Genomic DNA, 22,935 nt, shown 5'->3' on the forward strand with positions numbered 1-22,935 from the left:
CAGACACAGGGCTTTAGTTTTTAACTTTAAGTTGTTGAAGCTGGGGTTTGGAACAAGATGCTAGATACAGTTCTCTCTCTGCTGTTAGATTCGTTCAGTAAGTCGGTGTTCCTTCTCCTGGACTGGAGAAGATCACAAGTGATGGAAATCGGTTTTGCTGAATTCACCTGTACCAAGGGTGTGTTTATAGGATGCTGCTATATTGGAACAGTAGAGGAGTAGTTGTTAAATAATATATAATTTTGCTAAGTATCTAGATAGTGTTATGGTTATGCCAATTTTTTTTGTTTTTATTTCTAAACAATGGTGCCAGAATAAAGTGTGTTTTGCTTAAAGCATAGTAGTTTGACCAATTGAATCAGATATGCAATGCAGCTCCTTATACTTACCTCTAAATAAAAGTTAGAATCTAAGCTGTCTCCTTGATATGTATTAAGGAGATTTGGTCTGGTCCATAATAGAAGGAAATTTTCACTGATGAACTGGGGCCAATATGTAACCCTCTATCAACACCACAAATAACAGATTATCTGCTCATGTTCATATTGTTAACCAAATTCATAAATGGGCAGAATAGGGCTGCTGCGATGTCAGAACAACCAAAGCAGATGCTTGGCAAGATGCTCTAGTTCAGATCCATTATTTGTACAACATGGCTCTAAATTTAGAACAAAAATTGCACTACATGGCTTTAAAATTTAAAAAAAAGTGACCCTTCCTCAGAACAGCATCCGTAGTTTCTGTTCTGATGAAGGGTCTATGCCCGAAACGTCAGCCTTCCGGCTCCTATGACGCTGCTTGGCCTGCTGTGTTCATCCAGTTCCACACCTTATTATCTCCGTAGTTCTTTCTGTTTCTGAAATTAAAAAAAAGTGTTGGGACATCAATTTTTACCTATTATCAAAATACGTTTGTAGTGAATAAATTACATTTTTGTTGTTTGGAAAGGTCCCCTCTGTGTTGTTCGGTGTAGTCGCAGCTTCCAGCGGCTAGTCCGCAATGAGCAGAGGGCCTCGCGGTTACTATGGGAATCGGCCGGAACCGGAAGTCTAGTCGAGAGCACAGGAAGGGGTCGTGCGTGGGTGTCATGGCGACGACCTGAAGGAGGTGGTTGTATTGTGCGAGGCCGGCATCATGAAGACGGTGTTGATGGTCGCTGAGAAACCGTCTCTGGCTCAATCCATCGCCAAGATCCTGTCGCGGGGTAAGTGAGCCTCGACCAGCAGTAACCTGTATGAATGTGTGGGCTTGTCCCTATGAGCTCAGTTTTTCCACGGCAGATCCGAGACCCATTGAGGCACAGCTTTGGCATTGGTCCTGCGGTTTCCCTTCGTTTCTAAAGTAGCTCGATGTACCATGAGGCCACATTAAAGCGCTTTGGAATCTGTCTGTTGACTTTGTAAAATTTGCCTCCTGTACTAGTATAGCCAGATTATGGAAATTACAACCCAGGAACAACATTTGAGATGAGTGACTGGACCATCTATCTTTAATGAATGAATACGTTTTGGTTCCGAGACTTGAGCAAGTTCTTCTAAACTTTGCTAAATCGGGTCGTGTACTATTTTATGAGGGATGACCTTATAGAGGTATATAAAACCCTGAGGATAAGGTGAACGGCAGATGCCTTTTCCCTAGGGTGCGGGATTTCAAGACGAGGGCACTTTAAGGTTAGAGGAGAAAGATTTTAAAAAAAAGGGGCAATATTTTTGCAGAGTGGTTCATATATAGAATAAACTTCCAGAGGAAGTGGTGGATGCGAGTACAGTTACAACGTTTAAATTAATACATGAATAAGAAACGTGTGCAGGGATACAGGCCTAGTGCAGGCAAGTGGGACTAGTTTAGATTAGGATTTATGGTCAGCATGGATTGGTTGGTTTGAAAGGTCTGTTTCTATGCTGAATGTCCAATTGAGCAAGTAGATCAGCCTCAAGTTAACGTTTCATCTGGCCGATGGCATCTCCCAATAATTCAGCACTCCCTCAGTTATGATAATGTGACAACCTAGGTTATGTGCAGAATCAGAGTCCGAGTCCCTAATGTTCCAACTTGCAAGAAAAACTTACCACTAAACTGAGTTGTCACTCACTATTGTGATGCTCGGAATGCATACTCTTTCAGTAACTTTCTTGTTGAATACCACAATTACAGGTAGGGTCTAGATTAAAAATCAGTAAATGAATTAGCCAAACCTTTGTGCTGATCAGCAAGTATGGGCAGGTGTCAGTTGGAGATAGCAAGAACTGCAGATGCTGGAGTCAGATTCAACATGGTGTGAAGCTGGAGGAACAAAGCAGGTCAGGCGGCATCAAAGGAGTAGGAAAGTTGACATTTTGGGTCAAGACCCTTCTTCAGAACTGGGGAGGGGGAAGGGAGCTGGGAAATAAATAGAACAAGGAGGGGTGTGGCTGATGGAAGGTAGGTGGGATGGTGATAGGTGGATGCATGTAGGGGATGGTGGAGATTGGTCAGTGGGAAGGGTGGGGTGGATAGGTGGGAGAGAAGATGAGAGGGAGGATGTGTGGGGCTGAGGGAGGGGTGGTGGGATGGTGATAGGTGGATGCAGATAGGGGGAATAGGGATTGGTGAGTGGGAAGGGTGGGGCAGGCAAGTGAGGAAGAAGATTGACAGGTTATGTCAGGTCATGGAGGTGGGTATGAGAGGGAGGTTTGGACGTGGGATGGGGAGATTTTAAAACTTGTGAATTCAATGTTCAGGCCATTGGGCTGTAGGCTTCTGAGGCGTATTATGAGGTGTTGCTTCTCCAATTTGCGTGTGGCCTCGTTGTGGCACTGGAGGAGGCCCAGGATGGACATGACACCCCAGGAGTGCGAGGGGGAGTTGAAATGGTTAGCGACTGGAAGGTATTGTCGATTATCACGTACAGAGCGCAGGTGGTCCACGAAACGGTCCCCGAGTCTGCGCTTGGTCTCACCGATATAGAGGAGGCCACGTTGGGAGCAATGGATATTGTAGGCTAGGTTGGAGGATGTACAGGTGAACCCCTAGTGGATATGGGAAATTTGCTTTGGGCCTGGAAGTGAGGGGGGAGGTGTGGGGGCAGGTGTAGCACTTCCTGCAGTTGCAGGGAAAGGTGCCGGGTGTGGTGGAGTTAGTGGGGAGTGTGGAGTGTGGAGTGTGGAGCAGACAAGGGATTTGCAGAGTGAGTGGTCCGTATGAAAGGCGGATAGGGGTGGGGAGGGAAATATCTGTTTGGTTGTGGGGTCAAATTGCAGGTGGGGATGTGGCGGAGGTTGATGCGTTGGATACAGAGGTTGGTAGGTTGATATGTGAGGACCAGGAGTCTCTGTCTTTATTTTTGTTGGGGGGAGGGGGTTAGAGGGCAATACAAGCTATGCGGTTGAGGGCATTTTTGATCATTAGACTGGACAAATTGCGGTCCTTAAAATAGGAGGACATCTGGGATGTTCGGGAGTGGAATGCTCTATCTTGGGAGCAGATGTGGCGGAGGTGGAGGAATTGGGAGTATGGGATTGCATTCTTGTAGGAAGGTGGGTGAGAGGAGGTGTAGTCCAGTAGCCATGGGAGTCGGTGGGTTTGAAATAGATGTCAGTGTTGAGGTGGTTACCAGAGATGGAGATGGAGAGGTCCAGGAAGGGGAGGGAAGTATCGGAGATGGTCCAGGTGAATTTGAGATTGGGATGAAAGGTGTTAGTAAAGTTGATGAACTGTTCCAGCTCCTCATGGGAGCATGACAGTGCCGATACAGTCATCAATGTAACAGAGGAAGAGGCGAGGGATGGTGCCAGTGTAATAGCGGAAAAGGGACTGTTCCATGTTTCCTACGAAGAGACAGATGTAGCTCGGACCCATATGGATGCCCATAGCCACCCCCTTAGTTTGTAGGAAGTGGGAGGAATTAAAGGAGTTGTTGTTCAGGGTAAGGAAAAGTTCTGTTAAGCGGATGAGGGTGTTGGTGGAGGGGGACTGGCTGGGTCTGTGGGAGAGGAAGAAGTGGAGGGCATTTCGGCCATCTGCATGGGGGATACAAGTATACAGGGATTGGATGTCCATAGTGAAGATGATGTTTTGGGGGCCAGGGAATTGGAAGTCTCGGGTGAGGTGGAGGGCATGGGTGGTATCATGAACGTAGGTGGGGAGTTCCTGGACACAGGGTGGGGAAGACCATGGACGTCCAATCCCTGTACACTTGAATAAAGGCAGATGCTGAGCCATACAGGGGAAGTTAGCAAAGATAGTTTTTAGCAGGAAGAAAGTTGAGGTGTGAAGTCCAGGCTAATGTACTGGGGACATGGGTTTGAATCCCGTCATGGCAGTTAATTAAATTTAAATTTGATAAAAAATATCTGGAATTAAAACTAGCCTAATGTCATTCACGTAACCACTGTTGATTATTGTAAAACCCATATGACTCACTATTGAACGTTATGGAAATAAATCTACTGTCTGGCCTACGTGTGACTCCAGACCCATGGCAATGTGGTGACCGCTGGGCAATAAAGGATGAGCAATAAATGCCAGTCTAGGCAGCAATGTCCACATTCTGTGAATAAATTTTAAAAAGTGACACTAGTTGAGGGGCAGGAAACCAGCAGTTGAACTTTGGAGGTATTATCTTGGAGCTCTTGAAAGGAACTGAATCTGAACTAGAGGTGACAAGTGTGGATGCAGGTTTCAACTTTGGTGATACTGAAGTTGAACTGGAGGTACTAGATATTTTGGAGTTGGAAGAATACAGTGATGGGCTATGGGGTTTAAAGCTCTGGTACTGGATTAATCGACTGTGTGAAAAATCAACAATCTGATTCAGCCAAATGGCTGTATTCTCTAAATCTCATCTGAGAGAACACAGAAGATGATGTACAAAGTTTTTTTTTAATCAACTCAATTATCAGGCATTAACTGAATTGTCATTTTAAACTGCTAAACAGTAAGACTGTTTTAAAGGCTTTAAAAGGTAAACATAAGAGTTTTGGATAAAATGTATGTGGGAAAATCAGCTAAATACAATCAAAGGTAAACAATTATTAACAATTCTCAATCAAGTAACTGAAAATGGAGAAATGACAAACTTTGAAACATAATAAAGAGGGCATTAGGACAATGTGATTAATCAGCGTGGTTGGATGAGTGTAAACAGCTTCACTTGGAAGAGAATTAGTTGTTAAAATTTCTTACTTTCTATGAACTTGCTAAACGAAAAGCTGTTAAATGTGCACAAGTGAGATAATATGAGACTAGATTTATGGCTGTTGTGGTTGCAGATTTAGTGCATTCACCGTAATCGCAAATGACAGGTATTTATTTATTTTTGTTTCCTGTCAAATCATGGTTTACAGCTGGTCCCACTTCCACCACCCTTTTCCAGTATCCCTTCATTTTGTCTTATCTTTATGTGCTTATCCACATTGAAACTGCCTCCACCACCCTCTCAGACTGTTATTGCAGACCTTAACTACAGGTTGCATAAAAAAGTGTCTCCATATCACAAACAAAAACAGAGGTTGCTGGAAAAGCTCAGCAGGTCTGGAAGCATCTGTGAAGTAAATTTAAATTCATGTTTTGGGTCCGGTGACTGTTCATCAGAACTGTCTATATATCATTTTTGGTTCCTTTAACAATTGTCTTCAATCCATTTCCTTTCATTCTTGACCCCTCTGCTGAAGTGAACAGTTTCTCTCTATCTTTTCATGATTGTGAACACCTCTATTAAATCTGCTGTCAACCTTCTATTCCTGAAGGAGAACAAGCTCCATTTCTTCAAAAGGATAATACTGCTGATTCTAGAAATCTGAAATCAGAACAATAAGTACAGGAAAGCCTAGCAGATCATGCAGCATCTTCAGAGCAAAACAAAGTTAAAGTTTCAGATCAGTAACTTTTCATCAGAACTGAACAGAAGTAGAAGTGGAAGAATATTTTAGCCAGCGGAAGGGGAGAAGAAGCAGTTTGCATAAATCTTAGTTTCTCCAATCCATTCTCATAACTGGTTCCAGAGATAGGAATTTCATTCTTGTAAATCTTTTCTGCCACTATTAAGTCTTCACACACTTTCTAAAGTATCTTGCCCAGATTGGACACAGATGCCAGTTGAGGCCAAACCGATATCTTTTGAAAGTTTATCAGGACTCCCTTGCTTTACTTTTGACAAACCCAGGATCCTGTTAAGTCGTTAACAATTTGCGCACATATACTCCTATGTCTTTGTGTTCCTGTACCCCTTAAGTGTTGTGTTCTTTAGTCTATGTTACTTTTCCTGAGTCTTCCTACCAAAATGTCTCACTTAACACTTCTCTGCATTAAGCTTCATCTACAATGCTTCAGCCCATCCACCTGTGTCTTTTTGAAGTTTAGATTGGACAATTATGGCCAGTCACTCTGCAAACTCATCCCTTACTTCACTCAGCGTCTTAACAGGTAAACTCTAAAACTAAAGACCTAGAAGCAGAAGCAAGCCGTTCAGCCAACTGGATCTGTACCACTATTCAATGAGATAATCCTTAACTTCACTTTCCTGTCTTATCCCCATGATCTTCCTGATTAAAAACCTGACAATCTCAGAAGTTCAGCCAGACTTTTTAATAAATCCTGTCGATCATTTTATCCCATCCATTATCAAAGTTACCTCCTCATTCCCTATTGCTTTTGCTATTCCTTGTTAAAAGTACATTAATTTAGGTCTCTGAATTGCTAATCCAGGGATATTATGTCACTACTTCACTGGCAGCAGTATAGTGACATATAAAAATGTGCTTTTTAAAGGCTTGACAACACATATGATTAAATCTCAGATCTGGCATGAGCATGATAGGCCAAATGGACTCACTGTAACATGTTATGAGTTTACATAGAAATCACCCTGATAATAGAAAATCCTTACCTTGAGGAAAGACATGATTACCCTCATAGTATACCCTCTGTAGATTCCGTAGAATTCTGTGGATTTGCAAAAGGTTCTACTGAAAATGCTGTTTGTTCTTCACCTTTTTATGGAAGGAAAATTGCCTGTATACTAAATTGGTAAATGGCTCATTTCCCATTTGCATAAGTATATTTTAGTTACTATGTACACTATTTAGACCATCAATGTCTCTTGAATAATTTCAGTTGTAATTCATAATAGTTGTTGGATGCTCTTTGAGGTAGCAATGAGCTTTTGGGACTACTGCCAAGGCATCTGTGCTTCCTCAAGTGACAAGGTGGCTATGGTGATTTACACCTGTTCAGTGGGTTGCAAATGAAAAATTTTGTCCTGTGAAATATTGGATTAATTTTTCAGCTCCTATTCCTTTCTGAAAATTGAAAAGAAGGGAAAAGAATGCTTTGCTACGTGGAAACTACAGGAAGCTTTATTGATGCTGTGCTTGTTCAGGATTGGACCAGGTGGATATAAGACTTAAAATCTCATGGATATTATTGATGTTTCCATAAGTACTTCAAGGCTTCTTGGATAGAAGGACAGCACTATTCAACATGTCCAATGTAAGGTTCCTAATGAGTAGCTGAACCACAGATATCAATAGTTTTCAGACTTGGTCCCCACTTTGTGGTCAGTTGGTGTATTCCAGTCCAGCAGTTATGAGGACACTACAATCTACACAAGTTAGAAAGTGGAAATTGTGGTTTGTGACTGAACTATGTTATTTATTCAAGACCTTAATCCCCTATGCTCTTCTGTTGCACAACATTTAATTTGCACAATGATGAATTCCAAAATCTGTCAGTTTCAGATCAGTGTAATTTTAGTTTTGGAAGTCAGTATTATTGTTGTAACTGGCTGGTTCTAAAATAAGCAGGAAGAGAAAGGTTAATTGTCTTTTACATGGTGCTTTTGTCATCAAAAAGACTCAAAGCTGACATTGTAAATTACTTTTGGAATGTGGTAACCAGTTTGTAGACAGATATAGGGACCATTCTGTGCTAGTAACAATGCACAAACTAATGTGAAGTGACTAACCAGTTCAGCCGTATCTACTGAGCAAGAAGTGATGACCAGAACATTGAGAAATTGATTTGCTATCCTTTAAATACAGCCATGGGATATTTAACCCCATTTAGTGTAAGAGACAAGTATTTGTACATCACTTGCAGTTATTGGTCTGAGACTGGTTGAAGTAATTCAGGCATCAGCTAGACCTCATTCAAGCCACTTAATTCCTTCCTGGCTATTAGGACTTTTGTGGCACAGTGGTACCCCTCTGAGCCAGGTGGCCTGCGCTCAAACCCCACCTGCTCCAGAAGTGTGTAATAACATCACTGGAGAGGTTGATTAGAAAGTATTCTTCCTGGCTATGAGGAGGGGTCATGGTGCGGTGGTTGTGCACCTATATCTGGCTTCAAGTCCCACCTGCTCCAGAGGTGTAACACAGCACGTCTGAACAGTTTGATTAAAAATATCCTTCTTTGCTAAGACTCTTGCCTCCCATCCAAGTGAGGGCAATCTGTAAGCAGTCCTATTCTTCATCTTTTGGATTGGGTTTTACAGTGAAACTGTCCTTAAAAAAAGTATTGATGATTGGGTTTAAAAGCAGAATTTGTAAAGCTGACAGGCTTTGTCAGTGTGTGAAGTCTGTATTTGGCCTCAGCAGTATTCCTGAAACTAGCTGTTCTTTGAACTTTGTTTTCATTTACCTTTAATTCAGGTAACTTCAACTCCCGGAAAGGGTTAAATGGAGTTTGTTCAGTACATGAGTACACTGGGACTTTCCTGGGTCAGAATGTTCGATTCAAGGTGACATCTGTCTGTGGCCATGTGATGACCTTGGATTTCATAGGTAATATGGATCCTGTTGTGGTGCTGTATTTGGTGGGTGGGAAATAGAAGACAATGAAAACTTGTTTAACGTTTTGGAATTTTGAGTACTACGGTACAATAGGTAATGAGCTTAATAAGAATATTCCACACATGAATATTCCTCAATCTGCTTTGTTTCAAAATTGTGCATTTTGAGAATGTGATTGTTATGTTTTATGAAACCTTGTTCGGTCAAGTTTTAGTGCTTTAAGTGATCATAGCTGTGCAGAAGGAAACTAACTTTCACCTCTTGAATTGGGTGACTATCAACATTAAGGTTGGCTGTGTTCTGAGAGCTTTTGTCGCTCTATTCAAACAGTCCTTTTCTCCTATGAATTGTGGTGCAAAGATACTTTTGCTTCAACGTGACTTATTCTCAGCTGTTGACTGGTAGTCCCAGCATGATCTGTCCTTATTTACACCACTCGCTGTTGCCAGCTGATGGTACAGTATGAATTCCTTCATAGCTCCACCTTGGTCCAGATCCATATTGAATTATTAAAGCAGAAAGCTCTTAGATTGGGTTCTGGAACAGGACTTGGATAACATGGATGGCCTTTCTTGTTTTATTGCCATCCTTGTGTTCAGTGTTCTGTGATATTAGGATCACTCGACATTAATTGTTATGGGTGAAGCAATCCAGGCCATGTCTTCACTTTTATTTTCAGGTAAATATAACAACTGGGATAAAGTTGATCCAGCAGAGCTTTTCAGCAAAGCTCCAACAGAAAAGAAAGAAGCTAACCCCAAACTCAACATGGTGAAGTTCTTACAGGTATGAAAATTGAGGCCCTTAGACAAAGTGGTCATGTTCTTACTGGCATTGTAAATTCCACATCCAAACTTAATTGATTAAGTATGGGAAAGTAGTACGCTGGAGTATGCTTAACTGTGATTAATTTTTAACAGGTTCTGGTTACTTACTATGAAACTGCATGCAAGTTTGTTCACTGACTGATGTATGGAATTGCTGCTTATTCAGCATGATAGTGTCACTCACTGTACTAGTTAGTTGTTACTATTTTACAGAGCTGTGATTTTTGGCAGGGTTCAGCTAAGTAATGATAATCATGTGTCCAAGAATATGCATTGCACATAAAAGCTAAGTGCAGCTGGTTCGGCGGTATCTATGGATAGAAAAACAGAGTTAAAGTTTCAAGTCCAATATGATTAATAACTTTAAATTTTGCTGAGTTTCACTGGCAGTTTCGAGGTTTTTTTCAGATTTCAACAATCTGTATGATTTTGCTTTAATTCAATATTAATCAAATATTTCTGCGTTAATTTTTGGAACGCTTAATGACATTCGTTCTCAAATCTGTCTGTTTTGAGCAGGTAGAAGGGCGAGGAATTGACTACATTGTGCTGTGGCTGGATTGTGACAAGGAAGGTGAAAACATCTGCTTTGAGGTAAGGTCTTCTTTGTTCTGGGGCTCTATATAATCAAGTTCTATTTGACTGTACCCAAAACAGAAGCTTTTAATTTGGACCCCAAGGTGAGGATTGGACAAGGATGGAAAGTTACAACTATTACTTATTACAGGATAAATCTTGTCCTGTAGAATAGTTTAGGGGTAAGTGTTCAGCAATTGGGCAGCTTAAGAAAAATAGCAAACTCTTGAGGAAAGCCTGTTTGTGAGATTCTTTATTAACTTTCAGAACCCTCAATGGCCTTGCCCCTGCATAACTCAGTAATGTCCTCCAACCCTGCTAATTCCTCTAATTTTGCCTCCTGTGTGTTCCAAATTATAATTACGCCACCACTCATAGCTATGCCATCAGTTGCCTCGGCTCCAGGTTCCCTGTACTCTAGCTCTGCTTTCCTTCACGAAGATACTTCTTGAAACATACCTTTTTAAACAAACCTGATTTTACATATATCCTTAAGGCTTTGTGTCATACTTGTTTAATATTGCTCTCTGAAGCACTTGGGATGTATTATTACATTTAAGGTGTCATATTAATGCAAATTATTCTTAGTTGTGCTATGAGATGCTTCCATTATTTATGTCTATTCTGAAGCTGAAATGTGTCCGCACCAATACACAATTTAGGGCAGTTACTATTTTGATTTGATTGTGCAAATTCATATTAAAATTTTGAAAGTCAATTATGGCCTTGATTTTAGTAAAAGTATATGCTGAGAACCTATATGGTTTTGACTTTGCTTATAGCTTGTAATTTATGGCGCAGGAATGCAACATTAGTTCATAGACTTTAAACTATTTAAACTTTGAGTTATAATGTCAATGTCTTTAACAATGCTGATCAGAACCAGAAAAGTTGCACTGCACCTATTCTCATGAAGGGTCACAAGACTCAAAATGTTAATTCTGTTTTCTCTCCATCGATGCCGCCAGACCTGCTGAGTTTCTCCATCAATTTGTTAATACTTGTTCTGTCTATACTTTCTTACTGTCAAGATAGTTGTATAAAATGCTTGTTGTCGTAGCATGGCACTGGAACTTGCCATATTAGTCTTGGGTTCACAAACATACCTGTAAAGTCTGATTCTTTCTCTTTGCTGTCATTATTCAAATGTGATAGTTGTGCCTGAAACCTGGAATGTTTAGTTGGAAACCTCTGAACACACACTGGCTCTGATTAATGTTAAAGAAATGGTGCCAATTGCCATTGTTGTATGACATTGAGTAGATGCTGGTGTAGGTTGACATTTGGGCCAATTGTGACAATGACTGGCAGAAAATATGTGGTAAATGCAGGCACATTAAGCATGATTCCTATAGTGAGTGTAAGCTTACAGCATGGGGCCTTTTTCAGCAATGATCTTTCTAGACAGAAGTCCTGGAGATTCCTCAGAAGCTCCGGATACTCTGTGTAATACAGCACCATAGGAAAGGAGTAGGCCAATCAACCTGTCGAGCTGTCCTGCCATCAGTATGATCATGGCTGATCAAACATTTCAGTGCCTTTTACTCACCCCATCCCCATAACCCGGTTTGCCTTTGATAATCAGAAATCTAACAATCTCTACCTTAAAGATAGTCAAAGATTAAGCTTCTGCAACCCTTTAGGGTAGAGAATTCCAAAGGTTCACAGCCCTCTGAATAAAAACGCTCATGGATTTTAAACAGAGTGGCATTCCTCTTACTTTTATAATATGCCGTATGGTTTTAGACTCCCCAGCTAAATGAAACATCTTACCTCATCTACCTCTTATCTCTTTTAAGTATATTGTAGGTTTCAATGAGTTCACCCCTCATTCTTCAAAACTCCAGAGAGTACAGCCCAGTTTACCCAATCTCTCTTCGTAAGATAGTCTGGCCACCCTGGGAACAAGTTTGGTGAGCCTTTGTTGCACTCCCTCTGTGGCAATAACATCTTCCTTGAGATAAGGAGACTAAAACTGTACACTGGTGCAGTGTAACCAAGCTTCTATACAATTGAAGCAAGACTTCAAGACTGTTCTCAAACCCTCTTTCAATAAAGACTAACATTCCAGTGGCCTTCCTTATAACTTGCTGCACCTGCACTTTGAGTTTGAGTTTGATTTATTGTTGTCATGTGTACCCCAGTCTAGTGAAAAGTGTTGTTTTGTGTGCTGTACGGGCAGATCATACCATACAAAATGCACCAGGGTAGTAGAACAGAATGCAGAATCCAGTATTATAGGCACAGAGAAGGTGCAGAGAGAGAGAGATCAGTATTAATATTTGAGAGGTCCTTTCAAAAGTCCGATAACAGTAGGAAGAAGCTGTCCTTGAATCTATTCATACGTATATTCAAACTTTTATCTTCTGCCTGCAGAAGAGGGTGGAAGACAGTATAACCGGAGTTGGAGGGGTCTTTAATTATGTTGGTTGCTTTTCCAAGGCGGCCAGGAGTATGGCTGGAGTCAATGGATGGGAGGCTGGCTTGCATGATGGACTGGGCTGTGTTCACGACTGTCTAGTTTCTTGCGGAAGAGCAGTTGCCATACCATGCTGTGATGCAACCAGATAGGACACTTTCTAAGGTGCCTCTATAAAAAATGGTATGAGTCTTTGCGGACATGCAAATTTCCTTAGCCCCTTGAGGAAGTAGACATGTTGTTGTGTTGATGTGAGTGGACCAGGCCAGATTGTTGGTGATCATCACTTCCAGGAACATGATGCTCTTGACCTCTGCACCATTGTTGCAGACAGGGGCGTGCCCTCCACTGCACTTCCTGAAGTCAATGATCAGCTCTTTTGTTTTTCTGATCTTGTTGGAGAGATTGTTGTCTTTATACCATGCCACTAAGCACTTAGCCTCATTCCTGTACTCTGTCTCTTCATTGTTTGAGATACGACCTACAAATTGGTGTTGACATCAAGGTGGTAAATGTAGTTGGGGTGGAATTTGGCCACACAGTCATGAGTGTATAAAGAGGATAGTGGGGGGCTGAATACGCAGTCTTGTGGAGCACCTGTATTGAGGATTACCATGGAGGAGTTGTTGTCACCTATCCCTACTGACTGTGGTCTGTTGGTCAAGAATTTGAGAATCCAGGGAGCAGAAACCTAGGTCCCGGAGTTTAGAGATGAATCTGTTTGGAATTATGGTGTTGAAGTTGGAGCTGTAGTTAATAAGTTGGAGCTTGACGTAGGTATCCTTGTTATTCCGACGTTCCAGGCATGAGCGTAAGGCCCAGGAGATGACGTCTGCTATGAACCTGTTGCGACGCTAGGCAAATTGCAAAGAATCAAGGCAATCTGGTAGGCTGGAGTTGATGTGAGCCGTGATTAACCGCATGAAACACAGCCATCAGTGACTTAGTGACAAGGACGCCAAAGTCCCTTAGTACATCTACACTTTCCAACCTCTTACAATTTAAGAAATACTCTGCACATCTGTTCCTTTTATCAAAGTGGATGACCTGTCATTTTTCCAAATTATATTCCATCTGCCGTGTCCTTGCCCATTCATTAAACCTGTACAAGCCATCCTGAACAACTGGGTCCCAAATACTGATCCTTACGATATCCCAGTAGTCACAGCCTACCAAAGCTGTGGATGATCCATTTATTCCTATTCTCTGTTTTCTGTCTGTCAGCTAATCATTAATGTATGCCAGTATATCACCACTTAACCCAACTACTTTAACCTTTCTGACCAGGCTCCTGTGGGAGACTTTATCTGAAAATCTTTTGAAAAACAGTTCTGAAAAGCTAGGTATATTATGTCCATCAGCCCTCCTTTATCAATTTTATTAGTAACATTTTCAAAAAAGTGCCAAGCTCATCCAACCCAATTTCCCATTCACCAAACTATACTGATTATGCCCCATCAGATGATTATTGTCCAAGTGTCTCTTTTGTCACATTTTTTGTAATAGATTCTAGAATTCTCCCTACTACTAATGTAAGAATAACTGGCTTGTAGTTCCCTCTTGCTCCCTGTTTAAACAGTGAGATAGAATACTACTGTTCAATCCACAGAAATAATTCCAAAACTCGCCCTCTGTAGCTGTAGTGCTCAATTAGTTTAATAGTCCAAATGCAGTTTGAAGTAACTCATAACAGTGCCCATGCTATATTCTTCTCTTATCTCCTGATTAATACATGTCCCACACTGCTAGTACTATTTTGTAGCCTGTAGAAAGCTCCAACCAATTTCTGCTGCCTCTTGCTGTTTCTTAGTTCCATCCAAACAGATTCCAAGCATTGTTTTTCTGATCTGAGATCCTCTCTTACTGATGTATTAATCCTATCCCTTATTACAAGCATAACTACACCTCCTCCTTTTCCTTCTTGAGTGTCCTTCTGAAATATTGATTATCCTTGAATATTCAATCCCAGTCCTGGTCATTATGCAGCCAGATTTCTATCATGACAATTAGACCATATCTATATATCTCTGTAATGTAAAAGAAAAAATCTCAGAATTACCTTACAAGCCTAGTAGGTCATCTTGTCTTTAAGTCCCCTGCTGTTAGGTGTTATCATCTAGTTTGGTTTGGCAGGGATGCCTCAGACCAAATGGAATTTGGAACAGGTGAGTGATTATGTTAATTAAAGGATCATTGGGTGGGAGCTTATGTATATGGGGAACAGATAGGCAGTGTATTGGAGTTTGGTGATATGTAAATTGAATCAAAACTCTGACCAGAAAAGTATCTGTCTGAATTCTGTCCAATCAACCTTCTAACCACTGTTTGATAAAATAACCTCCTGTAAACTTCACAGAGCTGATTCAAAAGTATACCAACAGACTTTGTGTATTGTGAAAGATTTCAGAAGTTAAATGTAATTTAACACTTTTTTTTCCAGTAATCTGCATTAGAATCACAGGCCAAAGTTACATGAATCATTCAGTTTCCAAAGTAGAACATGTGTGCAGAATCAATTCAAGTGTTATTCTCATCTTCAGGGAGTGACCATCTGCCCATCAATTCCTGACACCTGTAATACCAACATGCTACCGCTAAATGCTTAATTAGATACATTTTCCTGCAACAGGTGAACTTTACCATCAAAATACAGTATTGTTCTGTGTTTTTGTACTCATTCAGGTAATTGATGCTATTCACCCTGTTATGAACATTGCTCGTGGGAATGAGCGGATGATTTATCGTGCAAAGTTCAGTGCTATAACAGATACTGACATTAACAATGCCATGAACCAGTTGGGTGAGCCGAATCGGAACGAGGCACTATCAGTGGATGCGCGTCAAGAGCTGGACCTGCGAGTAGGATGTGCTTTCACGAGGTACGGCAAATATATGTACATACATTGTCTATAAACACTGACTGCCATATTTATTCACTTGTGGGACGTGGGCATCGCTGGCTGGCCAGCATTTATTTCCCAGGCCTATTCGCACATGAGAAGGCGGTGGTGAGCTGCCTTCTTGAACTGCTGTGGGTTCTTGTGCTGTAGGTAGACTCACAATGACTACAGAGAGGGAATTTCAGGATTTTGACCCAGTAAAAGTGAAGGAACAGCAATACGTTTCCAATTCAAGATGATGACTGGCTTGGAGGAAAACTGCAGGTGGTGGATTTCCCAGGTATCTGCTGCCCTTGTCCTCTAGATGGAAGTGGCCATGGGTTTGGATCTTTGCCACATTTTTGCAGTGCATCTTGTAGATAGTATACACTACTGCTACTGAGCATCAATGGTAGACGGAGTGGATGCTTGTGGATATAGCGCTAATCAAGTAGGGTACTTTATCCTGCATGGTGTCAAACTTCTTGAGTGTTGTTGGAACTGCAGTCATCCAGGCAAATATGGAATACTCCATCACACTCCTTGTAGATAGGCTTTGGGGAGTTGGGCGATGAGTTACTTGCTGCAGTATTCCTAGCCTCTGACCTGCTCTTAGCCACTATATTTGTATGGTGATTCCGGTTGAGTTTCGGGTCAATGATAACCCACAGGATGTTAATAGTGGAGGAAATTCAGTGATGGCAAGGCCATTGAATGTCAAGAGGTGGTAGTCAGATTGTCACTTAATGGAGCTGTTATTAGCACTTCACAAATGCCAGGCAATGTTACTTGCCACTTTTCAGCCCAAGCTTGGATATTATCCAGTCCTTGTTACATTTGAACATGGATTGCTTCAGTATCTGAGGAATTACAAATGGTGCTGAATATTGTGCAATCTTTGGTGAATATGCCCATTCTGACCTTATGATGGAGAAAAGGTCATTGATGAAGCAGCTGAAGATGTTTGGGCATAGGACACTACCCTGAGGAACTCCTGCAGAGATGTCCTGGAGCTGAGGTGATTGACCTCTCACAACCACAACCATCTTCCTATGGGCCAGGTATGACTCCAACTAGTGGAGAGCTTTTCCCTGATTTCCATTGATTCCAGTTTTGTTAGTGCTCCTTGATGCCACATAGGTAAAATATGGCCTTGATGTCTAAGGACTGTTACTCTCCGCTCACGTCTGGAATTCAGATTTTTTTGTCCATGTTTGAACCGAGGCTGTAAAGAGGTCAAAAACTCATTGTCCCTGGCCCTGGGTGCCAGTGAGCAGGATGTTGCTGAGCAAGTGCTGCTTGATATCACTGTTCATGACTCCTTCCATCATTTTATTGATGATCTAGAGTAGATTGATGGAGTGGTAGTTGAGTGGGTTGGATTTGGCCTGCTTTTTGAGTACAAGACATATCTGGACAATTTTCCACATTGTCAGGTATATGCCAGTGTCCTGGCTGTACTGGATGAGCTTGGCTTGGTGTGCAGCAAGTTCTGGAGCACAGTCTCAGTACTGTTGCTGGAATGTTGTCATAGCCTTTGCAGTCTCTCCAACTGTTTCTTGATATTGTATAGAACATGGAACAGTACAGCACAGTACGGGCCCTTCGGCCCACGATGTTGTGCCAACCTATTATCCGACTAAGATCAATCTACCCTGCATACCCTACATTTTACTATCCTCCATGTGCCTATCCAAGAGTCCCTTAAAAGTCTCTAATGTATCTGATGTTCATATGTCCTTATCTGGTCTGGTCTGCATGTAACTCCAGTCCCACAGCAATGTGGTTAACTTTTAACTGCCCTCCCAAATGGTCTAGAGAGCTGAACAGTTCAAGGGCAACTAGTTATGGATAGCAAATGCCAGCCTTGTCAGCAATGCCCAATCCCATCCAAGAATAAAGAATAAACCCATCTCTTCACTTCTGCCTCCCAGCTACTCTCTTTCCCTCTCTGGTCTTTCCCTCCTTTATTCCTTGCCACTCCGAATTGGCTGAAGACTGGTATCTGTAATGCTGGGGACCACTGGAGGAGGCCAAGGTGGATCATCCACTTGGCACTTCTGGCTGAAGATTGGCTACAGCCTTATCTTTTGCATTGATATACTGGGCTCCTCCATCTTTGAGGATGGGGATAAGTATGGCATCGCCTCCTCCCGTGAGTTTTTTAACTTAACGTTTTGGCAAAGATCTGTAGCTCGGGTTGTGGATGAGGTTGTTGACTTGCTCGCTGAGCTGGCTTGTTTTTGTTCAACGTTGTAAAGGACAGTTTGCATTGCTTGCAAAGCCCGATTGTAAATTCATTAGAAACTCATGTCTCATTCCCAGTTTCAGGTTTAGCACTCGTGCTTCTAGGTTCTATTTCAGCATTGAAAATCTCCCAAATGGGTATTAATCTGCTAACCAATGGGAAGATCATCAAGGGATATTGAAAGCTACCTGAGCTAGTTATTCACCTTGTTTTGACCACACTTATCATTTGAAGACCGACCTGGAAGCTCACACTTGGAGAAATCCTCTACTCGACTGCACACTGGCCATCTCTTTTAAAGAGGCCTTGTGTTTTGGTAATTTGTAAAGTGCAGTTGGGTGACATAATATTTCTTCAAATTTTAATTGACAGTACATTGGATTTTAAAGCTGTGTTTCCTTTATGCTTTTTTTTCTTTCAGTCTGCAGTATTAAATTGAATTTGTACCCCTTGTGTCTTTTGTCTATCTGAAAGATCATTTCTTCCTGAGTGGAAGGATTGATAAAATAGACCATTTCTCTTCAAGGATTCTAATTCTTCAAATTGAAGCACCCATCACATGCTGCTAACGGCTTACTGGCTAATCATTTGTTCTGCTTGTAAAGCTATTGTTGTTTGTCGTGCACTCTGGGAACTAGTTTTAGCCATATATAGATTATTTATTATCTTTATCATGATAAGGTAAATTTCTCATCTTTGCAAGAAGCCTCCTTTTAATCTTGAAGGGAAGTGTTGATGAAAGATGGTGATACAAATTACAAAGCAAAAATGTTTGAAGAGTGTTGCTCATATAGAACCTCTTGTTGATGTGCCTTAGCGGTCTGTGGAGTGTACTCATTGATTAATAAGCCTCTCCATGATAGAACCTATTATTTCCAATTGCAGAATGACCCATGCTTTTGATACCATGTTTTTTCAGGTTTCAGACCAAGTACTTCCAGGGAAAATATGGAAATTTAGACAGTTCCCTCATCTCATTTGGACCCTGCCAGACACCCACTCTCGGTTTCTGTGTTGAGAGGCATGACAAAATCCAATCTTTCAAACCTGAGGCTTACTGGGTCTTGCAGGCAAAGGTATGAGTTGAAATTTCCTGAACTGAGAGTAATCTTGGAATATTAAAGCAGAGAATGGTTTAAACTTGCTCTTAAGGACTTGCGACTTGAGTTACTTGTGTTGTGATCGCTACCTCTAAAGGCTCCTTAGTTCCAACGTGTCATGTTAATCCTACCTCAATACACATGACTCAGTCTAAAATAGTCTATTCCTAGGTAGGTTGTGCGACACACTGTTCCAAAAAGCAAACCCTGATGCACTCACAGGTTCACCACCCGTGTTACTCTTGTACATCCGATTTATCCAGTTGAACGACAGATTAAAATCACCCATGACAATTCTAGTGACCTTCTTACATGCCTCCATTGTTTCCTGATTTATACTTTGCCCTACAGTATGGCAGTTCTTCAGGGATCTATTGATGACTCGCACCTGTGACTTCATTCTTCTTGTCATTCCTTATTTCCACCCAAACTAATTCCACATCTTGATCTATTGCACTTATATCATTAATCACCACCACACTGATTCTTTCCTACTTTAACAGTGCTACCATACTTTCCTTTCTTTTCTGCTTATTTTTCTGAAGCACCAAATACTCTTGAATATTGAGTTCTCAGTCCTGGTCACCATGCAACCTGTAATTGCTGTCAAGTTATAGTAATTTATTTTTGATTGTGTTGTCAACTCATCCATCTTGTTACAAATACTATGCGCTTTCAGCAGAATTTTGACTACCATAATTACTTGCTCTGGTTCTAATTTCTGCAGTCTTCAGTTTATATTTTCCACCCCTTCCTGTAACACTTGGATTATTGTTCACCTCTTCACAACCTGTCACATCTGGCCCCTCATACCTTTTTGAGTTTTTCTTAAACTTTCATTCAGTTGACCCGACCCTCACGCCTTAATTTGTTTGAAGTGCTGCGTACAACTCTAATTATACGATTCATCAGAAATATGTCCTAGCAGATTTCAAATGAAGCCCATGCTATTGGAACAGCTTTCTTTCTCCAATACTGGTGCCAGTACTCCATGAATCAGAGCCCATTTCTCCTACACCTGTCTTTGAGCCACACATTTATCTCTCCAGTCTTATTTGCCCTACGCCAATTTTCACGTGGCTCTGTTACTCATCTGCAGATTATTACTGTTGCAGTTTTGTATTTTAATTTAGCCCTGAGCTGCCAATAATCCCTCAGTAGAACCTCTTTCCTAGTCCTACCTATCCTGTTGATAACCTGCATGGACTTTGACAACCCAGTCCTTCTGAAGAGGTATCACTGGACCTGAAATATTAACTCTACTTTCTCTCCACAGATGCTGCCAGACCTGCTGAGTTTCTCCAGCAATTTTCTGTTTGTTCTCATCAATCACCTACTTGATTTATAGTTTCCTATATTTTCCTCTGGATGCCACACTTCAGCTCTGATGGGTAGAAATCGGTTGAAGGGGCTCTCTGCCACCATATTTTATCCGCTGTCGCTGTAGCCCTTCTCATGCAGGTCGGCTCTCCCAGTCTACTTAATAACGATGCCAACTTCCTGCACGGTCCTCCCAGTCTGCTTCACAGTGATGCTGACTTACTGTGCACTCCTCCCAGCCTACTGGGATTTAGTGGTTTTGGATTAAAATTGGCAGCATCTAGTCATAGTGGTTGCTATTGCTTTCCAAATGTGACAGGTGGGAAAAAGTCCTTTTTTTTCTTAAACTAATAGCCATGATTAAAGAACTATACTGTAGTGTTGTGATACAAGACAACACCATGGCTGTAAGACTACATAAACAATAATGAAGTATTTAAGAAATAGTCATGTCAGACTTAGGGTTTGAAAGCCTGATAATTATATGAAGCAATATTGAGGGAACACAGTAGCTCCATCCTTTGGAAAAGGTGGAATTTGATTAGCATACCGTGATTAGCCTTGATTCTAACACAGTGCAGATGTAGGATCAAAGGAGAGCAAGTAGAACAGAGTCGAGTACAGTTTTTGCAAACTGCCTGCAGACCAATCCAGTCAGTCCCATTCACTGCTCTATCCTGTAATCTTCCAAGTTTATTTCCTTCAAGTGCCCATTGGATTTCTTTTTCACCATTTCTGCTTCCACCACTCTCGTGAGTAGCGAGTTCCAGATCATTGCCACTTGTTGTAGCATTCTTCCTCACATTTCTCCTTCGTTTCTTGCCCAAAATGTTACATTAATGTCACTTAGTCCTTGCACCATCACCTAATGCAGCTTTTCCTTGCCAACTTTACCCAAACCAGTCATAATCCTGTGCACCCTTTTCAATTCACTCTCAACTTCCTTTGCTGCAAGCACTTTCTCCAGTCTAACCCTCTTAGCTAAAATTCCCCTCTCTAAAGCCAGTCTGGTAATTCACCATCTCAAAATCCCTAAAGTGTGTTACCCAGAACTGGACACAATTCTCTAGTTGTGGCCTAACTAGAGCCTTAAAGAAAAACATTTTAGAACAGCTGTCATTCAAAAGAATTTTACCACTTTCTATTGTTATAAATATCAGGTGAAGGATATAAAAAATTTAATAGCAGAGCATTTAGAAATGCATAATAAAATCAAGCAGAATTAGCATGGCTTTTTGAAGAGGAAATTACACCTGACAAATCTATTAGAATTCCTTGAGGGAACAAGCAGAATAAATAAAGGGGCGTCAGATGATGTAATATATTTTCCAAAAGATGTTTGATAAGGTACTGTAAAGCTACTTAATAAGAGGCCATGGCATTGGAGGGAGGAAATTAGCATTGACAGAGGATTGACTAACTAATAGAAGACACAAGAATTAGGACAAGGGAAGCATTTTCAGGAAGGCAACCTGTTGCTAATGGCAATCCACAGGGATCAGTGCTGGGACAATTATTTAAATATATATTCATGTCTTGGATGACGAAAGTCAATATACTATAGCAAAGTTTGTGAATGACATAAAAATAGGTGGGTAGACAAGTGCTGAGGATGATCAGAGTATATAGAGGGATATAGACAGGTTAAATGACTGGACAAAAACTTGGCAGATAGAGTCATAGAGGCACACAGCACGGAAACAGGCCCTTCGGTCCATCTCGTTTGCGCTGACCAGACATGCCAAGCTGACCTAGTCCCATTTGCCAACATTTGGGCTCTATCCCTTTATACTTTCCTATTCATATACCCATCCAGAGGCCTTTTAAATGTTGTAATTGTACTTGCCCTCCACCACTTCCTCTGGCAGCTTGTTCCAAACACGCACCACCCTCTGTGTGAAACAGTTACCCCTTAGGTCTTGTTTAAATCTTTAATATTTCAGCAAAGATCTGTAGCTCAGGTTGTAGCGGGAGTTGTCGGTTGATTCGCCGAGCTGACTGGTTTTCCTGCAAACATTTCGTTCCCCTTCTAGGTGACATCTCCAGTGCTGTCTAGCCCCCATTGAAGCACTGTTGTTCTGTTCTGTTCTGAATTTATATGGTCCGGTCTGTTATGGTGGGTAGTTCTGTTTCTGGTTTTGCTCCAAAGTGGGTATCTATTTCAACATGTTTGTTTATGGTACCAGTGTTGAAAACCAGGCTTCCAGGAATTCTCGTGCTTGTCTTTGTTTTGCTTGTCCTAGTAATGTTATGTTGTCCCAATTAAACTGATGTCCTTCTTTGGAGTGAATAGAAACGAGGAGAGTTGGTTGTGCCGTTTTGCCACGAGTTGGTGTTCGTGTATCCTGGTGGCAAGTTTCCTGCCCGTTTGTTCTATGTATTGCTTCTCGCAGTTGCTGCATGGTATTTTGTATATCACATTTGTCCTGCTCATTGTGGGTATGGGGTCTTTGGTCTTTGAGAGTAGCTGGCGAAATGTGGCTGTTGGTTTGTGTGCTTTCATTATTCCAAGAGATCGTGGGAGTTGTACTCGGTTTCGATATGTTTCTAATATAAGGTAGGGTGGCCAGTGTGTTGGGTTGTAAAGTGTCGTTTTGGTGTTGTTTATTACCAGGCCTCGGTGGATGAAGCTATTATGATGCCCATTGTTTGCAAAGACTTTGTATAGGTGTTCCTCTTTGTTTTTGCGTAGCTTTGGGTTGGTGCAGTGTGTTATCGCTCGTTTAAACAGTCTTGACACAGCTGTTGTTTATGGATGCTGGGGTGGTTACTGTTGTAATTCAGGATTTCGTCCGTGT

The 22,935-nt window shown here is 41.4% G+C and overlaps 1 protein-coding gene across 3 annotated transcripts in view; it reads left to right on the top strand.

Annotated features, from left to right (window-relative positions):
* The first annotated feature begins 1,068 nt into the window (after positions 1 to 1,068).
* top3b (DNA topoisomerase III beta) overlaps positions 1,069 to 22,935 on the top strand; it is a 65,019-nt gene continuing 43,152 nt past the window's right edge. For 2 of the 3 annotated variants that reach the window (XM_048611564.1, XM_048611566.1), the window contains exons 1-6: positions 1,069 to 1,204; positions 8,628 to 8,759; positions 9,448 to 9,554; positions 10,112 to 10,189; positions 15,273 to 15,469; positions 18,637 to 18,793. In XM_048611564.1, coding sequence (XP_048467521.1) covers positions 1,135 to 1,204; positions 8,628 to 8,759; positions 9,448 to 9,554; positions 10,112 to 10,189; positions 15,273 to 15,469; positions 18,637 to 18,793 — 741 coding nt within the window. In that variant the 5' untranslated portion in view covers positions 1,069 to 1,134. The remainder of the gene's footprint in view (positions 1,205 to 8,627; positions 8,760 to 9,447; positions 9,555 to 10,111; positions 10,190 to 15,272; positions 15,470 to 18,636; positions 18,794 to 22,935) is intronic. The other variant, XM_048611565.1, reaches the window with a different exon arrangement.

Source organism: Rhincodon typus, chromosome 24, assembly GCF_021869965.1.
Source record: "Rhincodon typus isolate 14 chromosome 24, sRhiTyp1.1, whole genome shotgun sequence".
Taxonomy (NCBI): domain Eukaryota; kingdom Metazoa; phylum Chordata; class Chondrichthyes; order Orectolobiformes; family Rhincodontidae; genus Rhincodon; species Rhincodon typus.